We start from the raw sequence: 17,590 nt of genomic DNA, 5'->3' as shown, positions 1-17,590 counted from the left end.
ACAAACGAAATCTGGTTTTAAAAGGGGAAAATACAAACTAGGATCTACTACTTTGGAGGCACAACACTGCTTTTATCCACAAGCTGCTCACTCAACTCTACTTCATTTGATCGTCTTCGTCAGTGATCATCTTCATCAGTGATCATCTTCATCAGTGATCATCTTCATCAGTGATCATCTTCATCAGTGATCATCTTCATCAGTGATGATCTTCATCAGTGATGATCTTCATCAGCGATCATCTTCGTCAGTGATCATCTTCGTCAGAATCTTCTTTAGAATCTTCATCAGCGTGCAGAGGTTTTTGACAGGAGGAAGACATCAGCAGATCTACAACACCAGCTGTAAACATCGTTCAGCATCTTTTATCTGTGAAAAATGTGATCAGTTTCCTCTCCAATGAATCCTCGGTCAGCAGCCAGAGCTTGAAACCTAAAACTCCTGGAGGAAAGGAAATCAGAGCGAGGTGAAGGTGTTGGTTAAAGTGTGAATGTTTAGAGTTTAAATGATTCTGTTGTGTGGAGTAACGTACAAGTGTGGAAATCCCTGCAGATCCTGATCAGATTTCCCTACAGACAGTAACTGAGCAGAGGAGAGATGAAGGAAAGAAAGGAATGTTGAACAGTTTAACAAAACAGAACCATTTAGTCAGTATAAACTCAGAACATCTTTGTCCTGAAATGATCACAGGAAAACAAACAAAAACAACGGACCAAAGGTGGTTGTGACGTCACGTGCGCAGGAGGTGCACCGAGCCGCGTGTTGGGAGCAGACAGCGCGCGCCGGGAGAGAGGATGCGACGTGGCGCGTGTCTCTGCTAATGCCCCCGCGTGCGCAGACTCCCTTCCAGCGGGATCCGTCCTCACCTGGAGACACTTGACTCTTAAGGTGAGGTGTTGTTGTTTTCTTTCATGTGCACGCGGGGCTGCAAGCGCGCGCTCGTGAGCATCGCAGAGCCGCAACAGAGTCTGCGCAGAAGCCCTTTAATACAGAAAAGTTCTTCAGAGCTGCTGTGTGCGCGTGCGTGTCCGTGCATGTGTGTTCATGTGGACATGTGTGTTGATGTGGTTGGACTTTTCATCCTTCAGACTGCACAATGAAAAACCTAGCTTTTCAATGTTTTATTCAGATTTCCTTCAGTCTCCGTGTAACCTAATATTTCCTGCCTCCTGAATAATACATGCAGACATGCTGTTGCTGCTGCTTTGCTTCCATCTCCTCATAAGCTCTTCTTTGAAATCCCACCTCCTCCATCAGACCTTCAGTCTGATACTGTTGTCTGTGTAGGAGCAGCCATGGGGAACGCTTCCATGAAGTCCAAGTGCTGCAAAAGCACAGAAGGCTCTGCTGCTGCTTCCACCAAGGACCAGCTCAAACACCCGACCCGGGACTCGCTCAGGGTCCGAGTGGAGGAACTGGAGCGAGAGGTCAAGATGAAGGATGAGGAGCTTGGTGCCAGAGAGCAGCACATCAAAGCTCTTCAGGAGCAGCTGGACAAACAAACGCAGGTTCTTTCTGAGCTGAGCGAGGAGCTTCACACCAGGAGCATTACACTCAACATGCTGCAGGACGCCGTGAAGAGCGAACCTCCAACCGGGCTAGCTTTTCGACCCGCTTCTGTCAGAGCCAGCAGGAAGACCAGCCCCAACCCGAGCGTTCGCACCAAGGAGACCCCTAACAGGAGAAAAGGAGCTAAAGCCGGGGTGTCGGCCGAGCCAACGTCCAGCAGCCCGCAGAAGTTCTCCTTTGAGAAAGCCCGGGTACCAAAGGATGCAAGGTGAGACGCTTTTCAGGAAACTGGTTTGGGGCTCACCTGTCCTTCACCTGAGTCCACTCTGCTCAGAAGGATGAGCTTCAAACATGCAACCAGAGCAACACATCCAATACTGTAACTGTATGTGTGGAGATCAGAGAGTGATGAGGATTACAACAGATGGGATCATGACCACTTCAGCATTTAACTTCTGTCTGTCCATCCATCAATCAGTCCATCCATCAATCTCTCCATCCATCCATCCATCCATCCATCCATCCATCCATCTGTCCATCCATCCATCCGTCCGTCCGTCCGTCCGTCCATCCATCCATCCGTCCGTCCATCCATCCATCCATCCATCCATCCATCCATCATCCATCCATCCACTCATCCATCCATCCATCCATCCATCCATCCATCCATCCATCCATCCATCCATCCATCCATCCATCCATCCATCCATCCATCCATCCATCCATCCATCCATCCATCCATCCATCCATCCATCCATCCATCCATCCATCCATCCATCCATCCATCCATCCATCCATCCATCCATCCATCCATCCATCCATCCATCCATCCATCCATCCATCCATCCATCCATCCATCCATCCATCCATCCATCCATCCATCCATCCATCCATCCATCCATCCATCCATCCATCCATCCATCCATCCATCCATCCATCCATCCATCCATCCATCCATCCATCCATCCATCCATCCATCCATCCATCCATCCATCCATCCATCCATCCATCCATCCATCCATCCATCCATCCATCCATCCATCCATCCATCCATCCATCCATCCATCCATCCATCCATCCATCCATCCGTCCATCTGTCCACCCATCCATCCATCCATCCATCCATCCATCCATCCATCCATCCAACCATCCGTCCATCTGTCCATCCATCCATCCATCCATCCATCCATCAGTATATCCATCCATCCATCCATCCATCCATCCATCCATCCATCAGGCAGAGTTCTGCAACCTTTAACAGTAAAAGAGCCGTTTGAGCTTGTTTTCTATTGATCAAAACCTCCCAAGAGCTGCTAAGTCTTACAGTATTTTTTAAATGCTGCTTTGGTTTCAAAGCATTTTTTTTAAATATGAATTGTTTCTTTTGTGGCATGAATGAAATCAGACATAAAAGAAAAACTAGCATTTTCTCAACAAGTAAAATATTTTTTTATGTTTGACAGAAGCTCATATGATTTCCTTTCAAAATAAAAGACATCTTGTGCCAGACTTGATCATCCCAGTTCAGTTCTAGAAAGCATAGGATAATATGTGATTTAAACTCATAAACGATCAGAGTTTTTACTTAGTATTTGAAATCTGTTCAATCTGGAGAAAGAATAGAGCAAACGAGACCTCTCCAAGTCAGCAGGGATGTAAAAACCTTTACATAGTTTATCTTTGAGGTGCACCTCAGTCCATGCATTAATAATCTTAACTAATCTGAATAAACATAATATTATTATTCTAATTTTCGTTAGTCAGAGAGCCACTATGGAAAGTAAAGGAGCCACAAGTGGCTCCAGAGCCGCAGGTTTAACTCATGTTCAAACAAAAGAAACATTCCATCCTGATTTTACTTTTTCCAACTGTATTTTGTCATCCTTTCAGGATTTACAGCAATTTAATTTGAGCAAAGAAATACTCAGAAATGCAGTTTAAATCTTAATTTCTTTACACATGTCCTTTATCATGAGAAAATGCCACATTTTCATGTCAAAAACACATTTTTCATTGGAGTGGGCCTGTAAAACATAGACAGAAGTAAGACGATGAAGATATTTTTGAAATGTTGAAGCTCAGAAGGAAATATTTATCAGTTCCAAAAAAGTTCTGTTTAAAAAAATGAGTTTGTTTTGAGGATCTACTGCCCCCTTATGGATGTTTTTCAACATCCTAATGCTTTTCCTAAGCTTTCCAGAGTAAACTGTCCACATATATATGATTATATAGTTGGGGGTGTTACATGACTTAATGTGATTAATTAATTACAGAAAAATTGGTGCATTATTTTTTGTCTCTGATCCAATGTTTAATCTGTGATTTTTGTTGTGTTCTTAGGTATAAAAAACAAAGCTCCAGCTGTTTCCTTGCATGAACGTTGTTTTTTCACTCTTACATTGCTCTAGGAGCTTGTCTTAAGTTCGTGTATAGCTGTGTAAGCGGCGCACGCCGTGTTGCTGCTGCCACGTCGTCAACGTGCGATTTTGTTGTTGTTCACAGAACTAATGCAACAAGTCCACAACTCCACAGCTATGATGTGTTATGGGGGTGGGCAAACTCTGGCCAGGCTATATGCGGCACGTTAAACTATTTAATCTGGCCCACTAAAAATTAAAAATGTATAAAAATAATCCTTATTTCCTTTTTGTCCCTTATAATTGGGGGGTTTCCCCGCTGATGGCACATTGTAAATACATTGACCTTTGTTCAGGTGAAAAAGTTATTCTGCATATCTGTGATGTTGGAAGAATCGCCATTTTTTACATCTATGTGTGTTTTTCGAGTTGGACAGTCCTTTTTCCCATCATCCCAACACCACATGGACGCAGCATTTCTCTTAGTTTACAGTTTTTCCCTGAAGAACTTCAAACCATTGTTGCAATTGGTACTAAAATACGAACAAAAGTTACAGTTTTGAAATAAAACCCCAAAAACGTTCTATATTAGTTCAAAGCTAAAACAGGTTTTCATCAGCTTTGATGCTTTTTCTTTCTCTTATGACATGGATTACCAAAACACTCCACGCATCTGGTCCTGAGCCGGACCTTCTGTCAAGTTTTAGAACCCTTTTAGCCCACTAGTCAAAAAGTTTGCCACACCAGATCTGTTATGTGAAGGAGGAAGCGTTTATCATAAATTAATGGAGTACGCGGATGGATAATCACGTGACAGTAAACTGTGGAATGAGATTTGTCAACATGGATTATGGTATTAACAAAAATAAAGGATGGAAGTGTGTTATCATTATTGAAAAAAAATGTCTCAAAATGAAGCTTTTAACAGCAATAGTTAGGTGAAAATTAATTGCAATTAAAATAGATTTAGAATTGCAGGTTACAGTTAATTCATTGTGAGCTTCAGACAGCAGTTCTGCAGTCCGTGTCTCCCGGGAGAACCGTGTCTCTGAGAGTTCAGGACCGTGTGAGCCGGCGGAGGCGGCTTTTGAATGTGGAAATGCCGCTCTGCGCTCCGAACAGTCCAGACAAACCGTGCAAGAAATCAGTGAATTCATGTTTCCAGTCACGTCCAGACAAAATAAAGGCTGATGTTATTCCAACTTATTTACATGCAGGCAAAATGTACATTGCTGTATTTCTGCACGGATTTAAAAAATTATGAGCAAACAGTCACTTAAAAATATTATTAATATTAATGAAAGCACGTTCAGAGGATCATCTCACTCTATACATGATCTTTGTTTGTTTACAGAAGAACTCACTAGTTCTTCTTCTACAACTATTTCAGGTATTTTAGACAGTTCTGCTCATGTCAACATGATGTATTCCAATCAAACAACTGGCACATGGAAACGTTTGTTATAATCGGATGAAGTTTTTCAGGCTCATGTACACAGTTCTATTCTAATCCGATCTTTGATCTGATCCAGGACATTTTGGACATGGAAACCCAGCTGTTGTGTGGACCTGCTCATTTTCCTGGATTGGGAGGGGCTGGTTCTCAGAGTGCATATTTTTAAAGGAACACTCAGAGATGTGTGAATGGATCAAACATGCTTTGGGTTTGTTTTTGAGGAATTAACACTATTTTACATTTAAAAGCACGAAAAGGGTGATGTTGTATGGTATAGGCCCTTTAAACTGCAATTCTGTGATGTTTTGAGCATCGTACATGATAAAGGTAACTCGTAACTCTTAATGTGGTGAACATATGTTTGGTTTTTGTGCTCATAGCTACTCATGTGAGCTAACATCAACAGCTTTAACATCAGAGCAGAGAAAGCAGTATTCTTCAGATGACAATGAATTGGAGATTCCTGACAGAATCTTCATTGTTAAATAATTTCTTGCTTCAAGTGTTACAACAATCAAATCTCCAAATGTGATTGGCCCTCTAGTCTCAGAAGGACGGTTCATCCATCAATCTGCACTTTTCCAACTTCTGAATGTTAATGCTAAATAAAAGCAGCTGTTTGTTTGTGAGAGGGTAGGATTATGTACTGACTCCGCCCACTGTGAACATTTGTCACAGCCTGCATGGACTCAAGTGCATGCTTGCACGGTTTACACCTGCTGTGTCAGGTAAGAGACGTTCTGTCAGCAGGAGCTTCTTGTGTAACTGCTGACAGATGGCTGCATGCTGTCGGTTTTCTGGGGAGGCTGCTGATGGCATAACACCACAGCAGAGAGTAGATTCTGCCTCATCTGACAGGAGACATCTGCTGCACATTACAGCCAGGATGATGAGAAGGAAATCACTCATGTCTAAATGGACTAGCAGACACTTTTCTGTTTCATTGAAGTGGTGGTAGGGTGTGTGTGTGTGTGTGTGTGTGTGTCTGTGGTGGTGGTGGTGGGGGGGGGTGTCACTGAATCATCCAGGAAAAGGCCTACCAAAAACCAGGGCATAAAAGTGCACTTTTAGCTCTAAAAAGCTTCTTCTGCTCTGCACATCCACACGCCCTTATTCATGATGAACCAGTGAGACGTGTGTCTACCGCCACCTACTGTAAGGAGGTGAAACATCTGGGCTCAGGCCTGGACTGTTGTGGGCAATATGAGGCTGGACAGGGAGTAGTCAGACATGCAGAACGATTCTGCTGTAGCACAGACGGACCGCTGAGTGTCTCCTATAGTCACCAGAAGAGAGCAGGATCTGTTCAGAGTGGACTAGACGGTGACAGAAACAAACATGTTTAATAAAAAAGTGTCAGCATGACAAACCGAGAGAGCAACAGAAGAGTGACAAGGAGGAGCTAAAAACCAGAGACTTATATGAGGACCAACTTGACAACTTAAACCTGGTGTGTCTGACTGAAGGAAAACAGTGAACAGAACCATGAAATACCACAAAAAAATCCAAAACTAGAGTGCACAGTCCTCACCATCACAACACATAGCTGGCTTCTGAAAGTGTTAAGAAGAACACTTGTGAGACATTTCCTCTGTGGTGATCCTGAATGATTTCATTCAGTGTTTGAGACATCTGGAAGGAATAATCCCAAACTGGATTATGTAACCCCAACTAGTGGAAAGGGTTTGCTGCAGAGCGGCTTGTGATCGACTAAAAGTTTTAGCTAAATGCCCAGCAGGTGAAGGGAGGTGAAAAGGGATGGATTTGATGGATCTACTGTCTGTTTATACAAGCTTAAAGTGATGAGTTGCTGCACACGCTGAAGCAGATAAACCGGCCACCCACTTCTCTGAGGAGGACCGCTGCAGGTGATCTATAGTCAAACTTTGTCTCTTGACCTTTAGTTTACGGCCCCCTGGAGGAAGTGATGTCTTCTTCTTACGGCCCCTCGCTGCAGCTGTTTAGATGCACATCAGTGAACTCTGACAGCTGTGATTATTTCAGGCTTTTACCTGATTCATGGTCAGAAAGGAGTCATGGCTGCAAACACTCATTCTCTCACACAAGACAAAGTGTTTACCGTTCAGGCTGAGAAGTGGGTTTGTGGGGCTGCAGACTGCTCCACACCACAGCGGCTGGGTGGGGTGGAGGTGGGGGTACCTCAGTTCAGAACGGCTCCAGTATCTTTGACTTGTCAGCTTTTCTGCCTCAGGAAGGTCTCCTCTGTTATTTGTTTTGAAGAATCCTGAAGCATTACAGTCATTTTTAAAAAAAGAAACTGATGCTTCACATTCTTCAGTTTGCTGAGCTGCTCTGAATGTCTGAGCTTCTTCATCTCCATGAGCTTGCAGGCACTGTTATACTCCGTCTGAGGACAGCTGTTTTTTGTTTTTATCAATTATATGGGATTGACCCTCCCCCCTTGTTGGTGTAAAAGTAAAGGTCAGAAATCTTTTTTGAAATAAAAATAACTTCATAAAGCCACTTTTTATTAATATCTTGATATTTTACAATTGAATGAAAATACCTGCAAAGGAGGTTTTTCACAGGCATCATTGAGTTAAATTAAAGGAGATTAATTAATTACAGGTCATAATCAATTACTCAAAGTAAAACATCAATCAGATAACAGCACTTAAAGTAGGTAAAATGACCAAATTCAAAAAAATATAAGAAGTTAAACCTTAGAGGGCCCAAACCAGAGACCTACAACCTGCAGCCCCAGATCCACGTGTGTCTCTTTGATCTCTCCATGGTGGCTCCTCAGACAAACAGAATAATTCATGGAGACTGCTGATCCAGACATGTCGACCGTCAGAGTCAGCAGCTCCTGATAATGGCTGCTTAACCAAAACTACCTAAAGAAAACAAATAAACAAAGCCTGAAAACTAAGACTACCAAGATCCAACCACAAACTAAAATAACAAAACCAAACAAAGAGGGGAAAAAATAAATGTATAAACTGATGTCTGAGGTTCACATAGATGATAAACTATGTAGGTTTTTACATCCTGTTGACCTGAAGACGTCTTGTTTGTTCAACTCTACCTCCAGAATGAACAGATTTATATGTAAAACAAAACTTTGGTAAAAAGTTTGATCTTTTATGAGTTAAAAGCACAAATGATCTCATGCTGAACAACATTGGTTACTAGCTGTCCAGAGCTGCACTGAGATGATCCTGTTTGACACACAACATCTTTTATTTTAAAAAAATGTTATTTGAGCTTCTGTCAAACGTAGTAAAAAAAAAAAAAAAAAAATCACAATTTGATTTACTTTTTTTTCTTTTTTGGGGGGTTTTGTTCGTGGCAAAAAATAGACATAATTCATTATATTAAAAAGCAGAAAGTTATGAATGCAAATCCAAATTTCTCAAAGTCTAAAGTAAGACTACGGCTCCTTCTAGGTTTAGATCAGTAGAAAACGAGCCCAAATGGCTCTTTTACTGTTAAAGGTTGCTGACCCCTTATCTATACTATTTTTTTCTTAGCCTTTCAGGGTAAACTATATGATCATATATTACCTTTGTCACACTAAATGTCATAGACCGCTTCGTGGGGATTGAGCCACAGGACAAAAAAGATCTTCAGAAAGGATGTTTTATTTCACCCAACACAAAAAAGGCATAGGCCTAAATTAAAATGAGATCAGCTTAACAAAATGTAACACAGAAAATCAAGAACAAAAGTTTAAACCGACAGAACCAAAACTGACCCCCTAACAGGAAACGGTAGGGAGGTTTTATGATGGCTGATCAGACCAATGACAGTAGGGTTGTGCACTGAAGTTCGGTTCCAAGTAGGAACCGTTATGATTTGCGCGGTTCTACCGAAACCGAAAGATGCGGCTGCAAACGGTGCCGGATTTCGTTTCCAAATTCCATTGAAGTTTCATTTGTCTGTGGACATGTCAATCACTTGTACTCCCTTCTGATTCTTTACGATTCAGCCTATCTATTTACTTTCTTGTGTTCGTGGGCGGGCTCATATAAAACCGCCGAGATGGTCGGCTTCCGCAACGTCGGTGGGCGGGACTTTCGCTGTGAATAGTGGAGTTTCCGCAATTTTTAAACAACGCTGGAGCCCCATCCCAAAATGAAACAATGAATCGTTTCCTCCTTGTTGGGCTGCTAATAGCAGAAAGCTCGGCTCGGCTCCGCCCACCACCACAGCGGGTCGTCATCATCTGCTGCGCTTTGCAGCCGTGTGATTGACATTTATCTTCCGCCTTATTTTATTGAAATAAAATATTGCTTTTGCCCAAAAACAACTGCAAATAAATGCCACATTCCTGATTTAATTTAATAAAATGTCAGGCTAAAATTTCAAGGACGTTTAAGTTTATTTAAGACAGAGTTTTATATTATGCTTTATATTACGTGCGCACAGCTGCACGGCAGGAGGGAGTCTGCGCTTGTTTGAAGCCGTTCTGCTTTGGATTTAGGAAGATGAAGGCATTATTTTTTATTACTGAAGTACCGCAATAAGCACCGAAAGGGAACCCAAACCGAAACAAAAGAACCGCGGTAGCACCGGAACCGCATCAGAACCCATCGGTGCCCAACCCTAAATGACAGTAGGGAGGGAAACATAAATACAAACATTCAAAAATTAAATATTAACTAAAGAAGTAACTTGCTAGCAATTCAGAAGTTCAAACAAACAAAACTAAACTTATGCTTCCAAACAAGTGAAACATATTCTAACAAAAGAAAACAAAAGTCCAGCTAAAGAATAAAGTTTGTCTTTCCCCTCCATCTTCAAATGGGAGTGTCCAGGAAGTATTTCAGCTCCTCCCCTTCTACAGCATCAGGCCTCAGAGAACTCAAAAGAATAGAACTAGTCCTAACATTCAGAAACAAGTTATCTAAATGTGTGCAGAGGTCATCAAGTTAATTTTGTTATTTGATGTGTAAAGTAGAATAAGTTTATGTCAGATATTCTGCCAAAAAACTACGGAAATAAAACAAATGAACCTAACCTAAATGTGGGGCAGTGGGCTCTGCCCTCACACTAAAGAACAAATTATTTAGGAATTATGAGTTAATCTTTTCAACTCTTTTCCCACCCGCAAGTAAGACGCCTCAATGTCTGAGGCTCCGCCTTGCGCTCCTTGTGGGTGCCGCCCATTTCATGACATCATCCTAGAGCTGACCTCTGCAGTGTGTCTTTGTTTCACCCATGAAAGCAAACAACATCCAAACTTTTACAAAGATGGATGTGCACGTTGTGTATCTGCCTTTATGTATCATCACAGGCAGAATGGTGATGCTAATGAGTTCTTTTTGGGAGGAAATTCTGTCAAGAAATGCAGACAACACCAGATGAACATTTCAGGATTTATTGAAATGATGAGACGTTGTTTTATGTTCTGTTAGCTCTGGCTGTCAACGTTTCTGTTGTCTTTGAAGCATCATCATCTCCGTATCTAAAATCCTCTTGGCTTTCACGTGGATCATTTTCCTAGACCTTTCTATCTTTGCTCAGTGATCGATGCTCAAACCAGTTCTTCTAATTTGTCGCTCACCTTTCCCACCAGTACATAGTCTGCTTCTTTTCTGCAGTCTTCTCAATCTCTCTGTTTTTGCCATTATCAGATACTTTAGGATCCACCCCCAAAATGTACAGATTCCTCACCGGAATGTTCTGTGGTGTTCGCCACCGCATTAAGTTTAAACGCTAAATCGTTCATTTTTCTCTTTCTTGTAGTTCATGTTATCACTAAAATGTGTTGTAACTTTCTACAGTCTATCATGTCATCATGAGAACAACTCTGTCATGGCTGCAGTGAACAGAAGCGTTCATAAAGAGACCCCCGTTCATGACCATTCACAGAAGGTCTTTAGTGGAGACAGCTTTACAGTGCAAAACAGTAATGTCAGAAGAAACAAAGCTGCACGCTCAGGGCATGCTGGATGCTCATTATTACAACAATAGTGAAACAGTTAATTAGAAAAGAGTCTGGACCCAAAGGACACCATGGTTCTTCTGGGTCATGTTCAAATGAATATGCAGAGTCCTCTGAGGTCCCCACAACCACATGTGGGTCCGTGGTTCACAATTCTCAAGTTTCTCTGTATCTTCTGATGATGCTCCGCTCTAATTTTGAAACCTTTTTACATTGAGCAGCATCGTTTTGTAAATATTTCATAATTTTTTTAATTCACTTCCTCTCTGTCAATCTTTGCTTGCACCTCTGTAAGACATGCCTTTCATCATGTTCAAGACCTATGATCTATAACTTCATCAGTTTAGATGTTCTCCAAGCTAAACCTGGTTTTGTTTGGTCAATTTTCAGCACTCTGTTGCCCCGTCCAACTGATCCAAGACCTTTAGTTGAATCAGATTCCAAAAAGCTCTTGTAGCATTGAATAAACAAATATGTGGAATTGTTTTAATTGAAAAAAATGTGTTCTGTGGTGAATAGAATGATACAACTCATTTTTAGAATTCAAGATGTGCTCTTTTTAACTGAGCAGATACGTTGTTTAGAGAAAAAGATTTCATTCATCTATCACCTTCAACATGCTAAAGAAATAAAAGAAAAATATAGATGCAAAAAGTAGTAGAACACAGGAAGGAAGTTGTAAATTGTGAATGTGATTAAAATCAGAATGAAATGACATGAAAGAGACACTTGTGGTTGTGATTCTGTAATTGTTTGCACCAGCTGAATGTGCAAGGTATTTTGTGTTGCGTCTGAAATGTGACTCTGACACTGTAACCTTCCTTCTGCAGTGTGAAGAAGCTGTTGACAGACGCCCTGAACAAGAACCAGTACCTGAAGAGGCTGGAGCTGCAGCAGATCAAGGATATGGTGGAATGCATGTACGAGCGCACCTACCAGCAGGGAGAGTGTGTCATCAAGCAGGGAGAGCCTGGAAACCATCTGTTCGTCCTGGCAGGTCAGTTCACTTCTGCTTTAATCTCCCACCTCTGAAATTAAATGACACAGACAAAAGCCTGGATTTAAACTTCTTATTTCCCAGCAGGACTTATTTAAGCTTCAGAAATAACAGGTAAGAAATACCTGGAATTTAATCAAAACATTCAGAGAAGGTCATAATGAATAGATTAAACTTTCCATACCACTATGCCTCCACCATCATACTTTAGTGTGCGGCGCAGCAGAAGTCATCTTTACATTCAGGTCTGTGAAGGACCATCAGCCTGGCTCGACCCATTAAGAACCATCAAACTTCTGCAAAAAAAAGCAGAGAAAACTGAACAGAACACTGTTTCTGCATCATGTGGTCCATTATTTTTTATCACATTATTGGGTCATTTGTTTGTTCTTCCATGATATTCCTAAAAGACAAAGGTCAGTGACAGAATGAGGATTGGTGATGTCATGACAGAGCTGGCTCTGTGTCATCTGTCAATCTGTTAACCTCATTTAAAGTCCCTCTCCAACCATAACTTTTCTTTTTTTAAATCGTATCCTATTCATCTATTAATTATGATGATGCAGTTTTTGAACAAAATAAAAAAATATTTATAGTTTCTAAGTTTTGCACCAGAGGCCAGCTTGAACGAGGACATAAAAGCTCATCATTTCTCACACTCCTAAGGGTGAGCGGGCCAGGGTGCACACAAGGGATCAGACTGGAGAAGAGAAACTTGGCCACGCCCATTTCAGTCAGTGGGTCATTAGTCTAGCATCTGGTTTTCTGATCCAACACGTTTGGATTTTAATCGTGAATTCTAAGGCATAGGTCCTCCACCAATAGAGAAATGCTACAAGAACATGTCAAAAACACCAAAAAAGAAGATTTTCATTGGAGTGGTGGAGGTGTCCTCTCTGGTTCTCTAGATGCAGTCTCTCTGGCCTTTACGCACCTGAGGGTTATCAGCCTGTGAGTGGGGCGACTGTGGAGCTCAAAAGAAGCTCAACTGGTCCCACCCTGGATCTATTTAACTCTTTAACACCTGAGAGGTCACTGGTGACGCCTAAACTCAAAATCTTTAATAAACTGTAACTTTTCAATCATTAACACGATCAATGTAATTCCAGTATATTGTGAAGGAGAAAAGCGGCTCAACAAGCTGCTTTTCTCCTTCACAATATACTGGAATTACATTGATCGTGCTAACAATTAAAAATTACATTGAATCAAATTACATTCTCTTTTGAGAAGTAAATAACTGTTCACAGAGCAAAGTTGTTTGCATTACATTTACTTTTAATATCATGAGCAAAGATTGACTGGAAGAAAAACATGGAATCTTTAAAGCTGATCTCTACTTTTCTAATATCTGAGGCTTGTCAGCTGCTTTCACAGACACCATTACATTAAAAAAAATGCAAATACATAATATTGCTGGATGGAGAAAAGTCGAGTGTTGTTCAGACAGCAGCAACGACTCACTGCTGCACCACTTCTCTTCAAGTGGGTTTATGATGTCTCCAGCTCTGCTTCAAACTGAAACAGCAGGAGATTAGTATTAAGCCCCCCCCTTCCATTAAAATCTTTGATAATTCTCACAACCTCTCAGGCTGTGAGACATCATAAAGTTCCACTTGAATGATGTGTCAGACAGGAGCTGTAGGGCGATATTATTTGGGTCAGTGGGACAAAAAGTGGTACGTCAATATCATCAAAACCCTAACGTTGTAGGAAGACCCTGGAAGAAATGAAAGAAATGACATTTTTGTTCTCCCACATCTCTGGAAGTCAAGATGACAGACATATGCTTTTATTTTGAAGTCAAACTGGTGAAATCAATGTCATAATGATGAGGATTTCTGAGTAAACTGATCAAATGAGGAGGAAAGTGTGTGTCTGTGTGTGATGTTGCAGAAGGGAAGCTGGAGGTGTTTCAGCACAACAAGCTGCTGACATGGATAACGGTCTGGACCACCTTTGGAGAGCTAGCTATTCTGTACAACTGCACGAGGACCGCATCTGTGCGAGGTGAGCTCCCACCACAACCACACGACTTGATGAGAGCTTTTCTAAATTCTGTCCTTCTTTACCATCAGCTTCTTTTGAGAAAACATAGTTAAACAAATGAAAATATACACTCCTGGGCCACTTGATTAGTCACACCTGTCCAACTGCTCGTTAATGCAAATTTCTAATCAGCCAACCACATGGCCGCAGCTCATGGTATCAAAGTCAGTCGCACAGGAGGCCAAAATCCAGAGCACACATTATGACGTGGTCCGAACTAGATAAACATTTACTGAACACACTAAAACTACATTTTTAAAATGTTAAAACTGTAACTTTTTAACATAATTTTGAATAATAAAAGGGATATCATTCCAGAATAAATCAACTTAAACCTGCATTTTGTTGCTGTGTACTTGAGATGTGCAATGACAATAAAGTTGAATTCTATTCTGTTTTATTCTATTCTAAATAACTTTCAATATTTCACTCTCCATAAAAATATATTTAGTCAGAATTGTACAACTTCGAAATAAACTAAATGTTAAAAGAAAAAAAACTCTACTTCATTTACCTTTATGTTATTTTATATAAAAAATACACTTATAAATAACCCAAAAGATTTTGATCTTCATAAAATATATCCTGTTACAATTAGACAAATCTGAAAAAAACAGACAAAGCCTGAAAATAAAATCTTTGACACATATAGAATTCCAGAATTCCTCAGAGAAGTCTGTCTTGGTGAGTGACACTGGTTCTGATCCTGAGGCTGTCTGTACTGCATCCACAGCTGTGAACAAAGTCAAGACATGGGCTTTGGACCGGGAGGCTTTCCAAAACATCATGCGGAGGACAGCAGAGACCCGACATGAACAGTACCGCAACTTTCTGCGGAGGTCAGCCCACATGTGTGTGTGTGAATACTCTCTGAGAGGGATTTATGAAGCTGTCAGTTAATCCAGGCTAAGATTATATAAGAATAAAGATGAAGAAAGTTAACAGTTTCCATGTGTGGACCGCATGGATGTCATCTGAGTGTAACACGTGTCTCTTCTTCACTCACAGTGTTTCACTCTTGGCCAATCTGCCAGACGACAAACTCAGCAAAATAGTGGACTGCCTGGAGGTGGTGAGTTATTCTGTCAAACTCCTGCAGGTTTGTGTTGTTCTGCAGTACTGCTCAACCCTCAGAGAGCTGCTGTCAAAATATCATTGCATTCCACTACACTGGTTTCACCTGCACGTTGTTCCCCCGACAGCCCTGTAAATATGTTCAAACAAGGTAAAAGTGGCTTCTTGAGACTGTGGTGTGAGGCTGCACTAATGTGCACCAGAGGCTGCAGGTTCCTGCAGCAGCATTGCAAGTCAACACTGAATCAGTGCTTTCTCCTGGAAGAGGTTGTCTGTAGCTTGTCTGGGCTGCATTCACAGTTCAGGTGCTGTCTCTGCTCTCTGCACGTCCTGTGTCTCTGTAAACACAGAGAGGCCATGTTGACTGGGCCTAAGTGGGACGTAAGCCATCATGAAAGTCGGGAGAAAATTCTCTTTTTGTGACGAGTTTTAACAATAAACACAGCAATTTTTACTCCTGGTTGCTCTGAGGGTGGCACGGTGAAGTAGTGGTTAGCACTCTTCTTGCCTTACAGCCAGGAAACCTTTCTTCAAATCCCAGTGTGGATTTGGAAATGGTTTCATTTAAGCAAACAAAGCAAAATAACACAAAAACGAGACAAACAACATACATATATATCAAACATAACCATAAAGTCATTAGTCATAACTTTGGAAAATTTGTACACGTCCACATACACTGATAGTTCATTCAATTATGACTCATAAATAGACATAATAGATCTTTTGCACGTTGTGTGTCACATTGTAATGGTTCCTATAACAAATCTAGTGTAGAAATAACGTTTAAAGCAGCTGCAGAAATTTAACAGAGGATGAAGATAAACATTACGCTCAAAAATGAAGAATAACTGGAAGATAAAAAAATAAAAAATTAAAGCGCTCCGTGGCCTGGAAAAGGTTTAGGACTCTGGTTTTTTGGCAGAAACTTCATAAAAGATGTGATCCTTATTTACCAACTTAACATCCATATTGGTAACTATGATAAAAATCCTTCACTTAGCTTTTCTCTGGTGTTGAGGAAGCTTCCCAGCAGAGACTGACAGACTCTGCTGGCTAGAAACCTGCTGACAGGGGAGCAATAAATGCCTCCTCCTCTTAGTGATGAGCCTGTTATAAAGCCTGCTTCAAGGCTCTGCTTAGGGCGCGTGCTGGACTTAACACGAGGGGAACCTCAGACAGTCTAGCTGAGAAGCAGCTCATCTTTTTGAGTGAGAACTTGAATGGATTTTATTAATGTACCAGAGGAAAAGCAAACATCCACTGAAATTCCTCTCATCAGTCCCCCACCCCCACTCCCACCGGATCGACTTGCTCCAGAGTCGAGGCTGTCAGAGCATCACTGGCAGCTGACCTGCAGCTTTTGTCCTGCGGGGACCGGCTACCAGGAATCAGACCGACTGGGTCGATTCTGAAATCAATGCAGCATTTCAGTTCTAACTGTAATCCCCCCCCCCACCCTCTTCTCCCCTCAGGAATACTACGACAAGGGGGAGTATATCATCCGAGAAGGAGAAGAAGGCAGCACCTTCTACATCATCGCACAAGGAAAGGTAACACACAGATCTGTCTCTGTTCCCGGACAGGATCCTCAAACACAGGCTGATGAACTCATCACAGTCCAGGGTTTCCTCTGCAGCTGGGGGGGCTCTCTTGAAGTTAGTGTGGAGCTCGGTCCTCTATGAGGATTTGAGACTAGAGCTGCTGTTCTCCTACAGGCCAGCTGAGGTGGCTCTTTGAATGGCTCCTTGGGGAGGTATTCCAGGCTCGACTCACAGAGAGGAGGTCCCAGGAAAGATCCAGGACATAGACGATCTGTCAGCTGGTCTGGACCGCCTTGAGTTTCCCCTGGCAGAACTGGAAGAAGTTTCTGTGGAGAGGGCAGTCTTGGCCCTGTCTTGATGCAGAGACTCCTCACAATAAACCTAATCCTGTCCAGTCTGTCTTCATGTTCGTCCTGCATGTCAGTCAGTTTCAAAGTCTGCTGCTGGCGCTGCAGAACTCCTATCTCCATACGTCTACATCCTGAACCAGGCTTCAGATCAACACGATTCAGACGTCTGAAACTCACAATGATGATTTAAAGAAAAACAAAAGTTATTAAATGCTTTTTCCATCTGCAGCGTTTTTTGCTGATTTTCATTGTCCAGCCTCCATGAAACAGACTCCTGTCTGCTGACAACCTGACACCAGGAGCAAAGGAGGGGGTGGGGGCCACAATGGACTCTCAACATGTC

The 17,590-nt window shown here is 41.8% G+C and overlaps 1 protein-coding gene across 3 annotated transcripts in view; it reads left to right on the top strand.

Moving 5' to 3' along the window:
* Positions 1-768: 768 nt before the first annotated feature.
* prkg2 (protein kinase cGMP-dependent 2) overlaps positions 769-17,590 on the top strand; it is a 37,694-nt gene continuing 20,872 nt past the window's right edge. For 2 of the 3 annotated variants that reach the window (XM_024260101.2, XM_036213722.1), the window contains exons 1-7: positions 783-888; positions 1,258-1,777; positions 12,064-12,230; positions 14,127-14,240; positions 15,013-15,118; positions 15,288-15,351; positions 16,829-16,906. In XM_024260101.2, coding sequence (XP_024115869.1) covers positions 1,296-1,777; positions 12,064-12,230; positions 14,127-14,240; positions 15,013-15,118; positions 15,288-15,351; positions 16,829-16,906 — 1,011 coding nt within the window. In that variant the 5' untranslated portion in view covers positions 783-888; positions 1,258-1,295. Of the gene's footprint in view, positions 889-1,257; positions 1,778-12,063; positions 12,231-14,126; positions 14,241-15,012; positions 15,119-15,287; positions 15,352-16,828; positions 16,907-17,590 lie in introns of all 3 variants that reach the window. The other variant, XM_036213723.1, reaches the window with a different exon arrangement.

This window comes from Oryzias melastigma, linkage group LG9, assembly GCF_002922805.2.
Source record: "Oryzias melastigma strain HK-1 linkage group LG9, ASM292280v2, whole genome shotgun sequence".
Classification (NCBI taxonomy): Eukaryota; Metazoa; Chordata; class Actinopteri; order Beloniformes; family Adrianichthyidae; genus Oryzias; species Oryzias melastigma.
The sequence above is the reverse complement of the archived record's forward strand: the minus strand, read 5'-3'. Positions and strand labels throughout refer to the sequence as shown.